General features: G+C 55.3%; 2 protein-coding genes across 5 annotated transcripts in view; both read left to right on the forward strand.

The window, feature by feature from the left end:
• CRAMP1 (cramped chromatin regulator homolog 1) overlaps positions 1-2,088 on the forward strand; it is a 56,823-nt gene extending 54,735 nt beyond the window's left edge. For all 4 annotated transcript variants that reach the window (XM_032268111.1, XM_032268109.1, XM_032268110.1 and 1 more), the window contains one exon: positions 724-2,088. In XM_032268111.1, the coding sequence (XP_032124002.1) occupies positions 724-888 (165 nt within the window). In that variant the 3' untranslated portion in view covers positions 889-2,088. The remainder of the gene's footprint in view (positions 1-723) is intronic.
• Positions 2,089-5,016: 2,928 nt separating this feature from the next.
• The window catches only part of JPT2 (Jupiter microtubule associated homolog 2), a 27,620-nt gene continuing 26,802 nt past the window's right edge, over positions 5,017-5,834 (forward strand). The window contains exon 1 of the mRNA XM_032268231.1: positions 5,017-5,117. Within this exon, the coding sequence (XP_032124122.1) occupies positions 5,074-5,117 (44 nt within the window). The 5' untranslated portion in view covers positions 5,017-5,073. The remainder of the gene's footprint in view (positions 5,118-5,834) is intronic.

Genomic DNA, 5,834 nt, shown 5'->3' on the forward strand with positions numbered 1-5,834 from the left:
GGCAGAGAAACGGCCGAACCCCGGGGGGGGGGGGTTGGGGGGGGCCACGAGGCGCCCACGTCCCCATAACCCGGGAAAACAAAAGAAAAACCCCCCCCAAAAAAAAAAAAAAAAAAAAAAAAAGGGAACATGCTCCCCATGTGTCCTCAGGACTGATGGGAACATGCCCCCATCACATGTCCTTAGGACTCTTGATGGGATTGTGCCCCCCACCTGTCCTCATGTCTCTGACAGGAATGTGCCCCCCACGTGTCCTTGGGACTGATGGGAACGTGCCTCCCACGTGTCCTCGGTTCTCACCCTACCTCCTGCTCAGATCCCAGTCCTTGGAGCACCCTCACTGGCCTCCTTCCCCTGCACACTCTCTCCCCATCACTCTTCTGTCTCCACAGGCCGCCCCTAGTCCCTGTGTTTGCTGTGTACTGTCCACTTGCCTGTTGGGTGTCTTTCCCCTTAGGTCTCATGGCAGGAGGGAACTGGCACCCTCATCCCAGCCATCAGGTGTGCCCTGCACAGTAGGCTGTCTTCTAGCACTTATCTAAAGAGTATGTGGGCAGACGACAGATGATTCTGAGATTCTGCAGAGAGCCTGTGCTGCCGTCCACAGCCAGGTTCCTGCAGCAGGAGTCAGTGGGAGCTTCTTGTCCTGTGTAGGGAGCCGCCCTCCACTGAAGGCCCAGCAGATCATAGTGACTTTTTCCTTCCTGTCTCCTCGTCCTGCAGGTTGTGGATTCCCAGCTGGTGTGCATGATGAATGAGAACAGCATCGATTATATTTCTCGGTTCAACGACCTGGCCCAAGAGCTGTCCATTGCTGAGCCTGGCCGCCGAGAAGTTCTGTTTGATGGTGGTGGAGGCGGCCCCCCTGTCAGTGACCTGTCCCAGTGACCACACGTCCTGGTGGCAGATGAAGCCCTCTTCCAGCTAGAGAAAAACAGATCAAGCCCAGGAGCCCCAGAGGATGATCTGAACAGAGGCATCTCCGCACCCATGACTGTGCAACAGGCAGGAATGTGGTCATAGAGCTGCTTCCCCACGAGCAGCAGGCAGTGGTGTCCCAGGAGACCAGGGCAAGCTCTTGGGAAGGGCCGACGTTAGAAATGGCTGTGGTGCTGGAGCAGTTCTTCACCACGTCTGGGCCCACGTTAGGGTCTACATAGTGATCGCATTTCAGCCCAAGCTCTGCCTTGATTGTTGTGTTGGATGTAATGGTGGTGTTTCTTTCTGAGACAAGGGAGTGTGTGTGCCTTGGTATAGTTGCCCCGTGCTAGGAGCTGTGATCTCCCACTCTGCAGGGAGGCCCCAGCTCCTGCTGCTTGATTTTTGCCAAACCTGTGCCATGCTTCAGCTGTACCCTCTGTGGAATGTAACGGGCAGGACAGTTGGTTGTGGCCTGGGCTTGTGCCGCATGGTGTCACACCCTGAGGCAGCAAGCGCATGGATGCTGATTGCAGGCTGCTGAGGAGTCCTGGGGCCCTGGGCTGGTGCCTCCCCTGTCTAGAGGTTTTGTTTGATCTCTCTGAACAGGAAGTGGGGGCAGCAAGAGTCCTGTACTATGCAGGTTGTGTGGACTTTACATGGGATCCTGCTAAGCTGGTTGAAAATGTTTTTCTTGTGTTTTAAGGATTAGGAGACATGGAAGAGGAAGAACAAAGTCCCCTCTGTAGTTGGTTTCCTTCCTGTGTCCCTTTGCAAGCTTTCAGGTGACCTAAGGTGTCATTTGTCTCTACTGGGGTGACCTCTAAGCACTAATACGATTACAGCAAAAACTTTCCTGATAAGTTCTGAAACTCAGTCTGTGACTATTTGGCACTTAGAACAAGTCCACCTTTGCAGGGAAAGTGTCTCGTGGGCGTGGATGTGGGCATGCCTGACGTGTGTTTAGTCCCTTCGTACCTTTGCCTTGAGATAGCTGTGTCTCCTTTCCATTTGGGACACTCATGCAAGGGCCCAGACATCTGGATGTGGTTAGACGTCACCAAATGTATGCCTTCCTGGTGGTCTTCCTCCTTGCACCCCCTCAGGTGGTCAGCATTCCTACCGAGGGTGGCTAGCGTTCCTACTGCAGACTGCCCAACATCCAGTCTTTCCCAGGATGGAGCTAACAAGGGCTCCAAGCACATGGGTCACTGTCCAGCCACATCCAGTGTGGCTTGGAGCTGCTACAGAGGTGTTGGGCAGGCCATGCCTCTGCCGCCATCTCTCCCTTCCTGTCTAATCCCACACAGTGGTCAGGATTGATTGTGCTTTCCTAACCCACTTGGACCTACTCTTCGACTCCCCACCATTCCTGTCCCCTCACACATGTGGCATGTAAGGCCAGCCCTGGCCCCTCACCTGTTTCTCTCCCCCTCCACAATGGAGAAGGTGAAAAGAGGGGAAAGACCTTGGGTGTGGACAAGCAGGTGGACACCCTCCATCCTGCAGTCTCGCCAGTCCACCACAGCCACTGTAGACCATTGGGAGGACGTGGAGAGGACAGTGGACTTCCAGGCAAGAGCTTCCTTCTTCTGTCTCACGAGTTTTTCATAAAGCTTTTGCCTGAGCTGGCTTCCCTCATTCAGACCTTGACATGAGATCTTAAGCGAACAGTCCCAAAGCTCTTGGAGGCAGAAAAAAAAACATGGTGCCACTTGATTGGGAGGGAGACAGCAGTGTTTGAGCCGCAGCATCTTTAAACTAGCTTGTGTTTTATGCTTAATATATCAGCTTCTGAAATTAGCATCTCCTGGAGCCAGAGAAAGACAAGTAGATCTTCCTCCGGGCATCTGACTTTGCTGTGTCAGGGTTAGGCTACCAGGCCGAGTTGAGGCCACTGCTAGCTTTCTCATACTCCCACAGGCTAGACCAGAGATGCCAAGTCATAACAGCTTTAAGCTGCATGCACTGTGCCAGGGACAGCAGGGTTCATGAACTGCCTGTCAGGGCACCTGTTACTCCCAAGTAGGGTGAAGCTTTGAAGTCAGGGTCTACCTTTGTAGACTCTTTAGACAGTATCTACCACTTGGTTCTGCAGGGTAGAACCAAGCAATGACTGCAGTCATATGGCCACCCAGTGGGTAGATAGATGGGTTAGGGAGGAGGACAGACTGACTCGTCTCTTGTAAGAAAGCTGACAGGGTTTTAGAGGATTCTGGTTCTCTAGTAACTAGACAGGTGATACACATTTGCTTGCCACGTTAAGGGAAAATGGTGTCATTTGTTGGAGAAAAACAATGGATGTATTTTCTCCTCGCCTAAATGAATACTGATGTACAAAAATAGGCAACTGTTAATGGCTGGAATTTTTGAAAGATCCAAACAGAGAAGCCTTCCATTTTCTGTATCTTCTGCCTTTCCAAAGGAAGCAGCGATCATCTCAGCATGAGCCTGTGGCTTCCTTTGTGCATTTGAGCATGCTATAATTAAGATGAGATCAGTTTCTTAGAAAAAGCTTTCCCAAACTCTCTTATGTTGTCTGGGATCTTTGCTGATCCGCCTTTTCTGGAGATTGGGACAGAGCATCTGTGGTGCAGGGAAGTTAGTCCTCTGGCCTCGACTCTGTTGTGGATGTGCAGTGATGAGCGAGCATTGCGTGCCTCCAAGGACACCGAGTTCATGGCTTCCTGGCTGTTTCGCCCTTCTGTGTCTTGTAGCTGGAGGGTGCCAGTTCAGGGAGTGGGGTCTTGGCGGCGTTTCTGCAGTTGGTCTCCTTGCTTTGCCCCCACTACCAGGTGCTGGGCATCGGAGGCCATGACCTCGTTTCTGTTGGATGACCTCTTTAGTTTAATAGCTTTTTTTTTTTTTTTTTTGAGACAGTCTCACTCTGTCATCAGGCTGGAGTGCAGTGGTGCTATCTCAGCTCACTGCAATCTCTGCCTCCTGTCTTCAAGCGATTCTCCTGTCTCAGCCTTCCAAATAGCTGGGACTACAGGCGTGCACCACCACACCGGGCTAACTTTTTGCATTTTTAGTAGAGACAGGCTTTCAACATGTTGGCCAGGATGGTCTCACCCTCCTGACGTTGTGATCCGCCTGCCTAGGCCTCCCAGAGTGCCGGGATTACAGGTGTGAGCCACCGCGCCGGCCAGTTTGATAGCATCTTTAATTAGATCACAGCATTGAATTCAAACAACTTCTGCAAAGAAAGCTGGGGGGCATAAGACACCGGAAGGAGGGAGGAGGACCTTGGGCTCTAGCAGATGCATTTGTCAGGAAATACGGCACTTTGTCTTAAGGAAACAAGGAAAGAGTAATTTAAAACCAAGGAAAGAAACCCACAGCACACCTTTTGCGGCTGTCAGCGCTCTGCTGATGTCACAGTGGCTGCGCGTCCTTGGGGTGGGTGAGATGTGGGGAGCCGAGCCCCTGGCCCTGCCTCCCACACCCTGCACCCCTTCTCTCCCTTCTCAGTTAAGCCATAGCGAGGCCTCTGCTCGTTTCAGATGTGAATTTGTTTTATAGATTATAAATATGCATATACAGTGTATGTATAAAGCAGAATGCCTGCCTTTCCTGGTTATTTTTTGTACCATATTGTAAATTATATTATTTATTCTTTACCAATTTTGGGAATAAAAGGTGTTTTGGTTATTTAATATAATAAACAAGAGCTGTTAAACTTCTGTTTAAATTTCCAGTTCAACTTGTAAATGTTTTTATTGTGCATAAATACATACTAATGTTGATCTAAGGACTGTGCTTTGTGCCTGTTCTTCGGGGCCAGCACCTGCGGACTGTGGTTGGGCGAGCAGGTGCCGCCCAGGTGCGGCCCCAGTGGTGGGCGCGCTCCCTCCACCAGGCCAGGTTTCCTCCCGAGGGCGCGGCCGCCCCACGGTCCGCCCAGCCCGCCGCCCAATGGGAGCTTCCCGCTCCTCGAGCGGCGTCGCCTTCCCCCAATCCGCTGTGGGCGTAGTGCCGGCTGTTCAAAGTCTAACTCGTTGGGGGTGGGCCTGAGGGGCGGGGACCGCGCCGCGATAGGCTGCGGAGGAAAGATTGGCGTCTTGGAGGCCAATGGGCGCTGGCGGGCGGCTTGGTACCTGCGCGGAGCAGGCGGGAACGGCGCGCGGCGAGCTGAGGGTGGCGGCGGGCGACATGTTCCAAGGCCCGGAAAGCGAGGGCGGCCGCGCCGGCTCCAGGTGTGGCGCGGGGACGCGGGGGACGCGGAAGGCGGGAGGAGGGGGGCGGAGGGCAGGGAACGCGGCCATGTGGCAGGGACGGGTGGGCCCTGGGCGTCCGCGATCCGCGTGGGGTTGGGGGGGCGGTAGGGAGATCTCACAGAGGCCCCTGGGGCCGCCACTCTCCTCGCTGCCCCGCCGCCCGGCTGAGGCCCGGAGCCCGACGGGGCGGCTCGCCGAAGCCCCGGCGGTGGAGAGCTTCCCGTGACCGAGGCCGAGGGCGCGGAAGGGCTCCCGAGTTCTGGGAACAAAGCTGTGTGGAGGGCGGGCTGCGCTCCCGCGCGTCTGGGCGCCCGCGTGCCGTGGGGTGCGCAGGGGGATTCTTGGGGGCGGTTGCCTGGGGGAGGGTTGTGCCCGTGGGTACGGCCCATTCTGTTCGTGGGGTGCGTGTCCGTGTTCGGAGGGGTGTGTCCCTAAGGGGTGCGCGGCGCTGTTTGTGGGGTGTGTCTGGTCGTGCCCCCCTCGTGTGTGTGTGGCTGTGTGACGTGCCTGTGTCCCCTGCCCGTGTCCCTGCTGAGTGTGCGGCCGTGTGCCCTGCCCGTGTCCCTCCTGCGAGTGCGACCGTGTGCCCTGCCCGTGTCCCTCCTGCGAGTGCGACCGTGTGCCCTGCCCGTGTCCCTCCTGCGAGTGCGGCCGTGTGCCCTGCCCGTGTCCCTCCTGCGAGTGCGACCGTGTGCC

This window comes from Sapajus apella, unplaced genomic scaffold (genome assembly GCF_009761245.1).
Source record: "Sapajus apella isolate SASKATOON/1434 unplaced genomic scaffold, GSC_monkey_1.0 scaffold175, whole genome shotgun sequence".
NCBI classification, from domain to species: domain Eukaryota; kingdom Metazoa; phylum Chordata; class Mammalia; order Primates; family Cebidae; genus Sapajus; species Sapajus apella.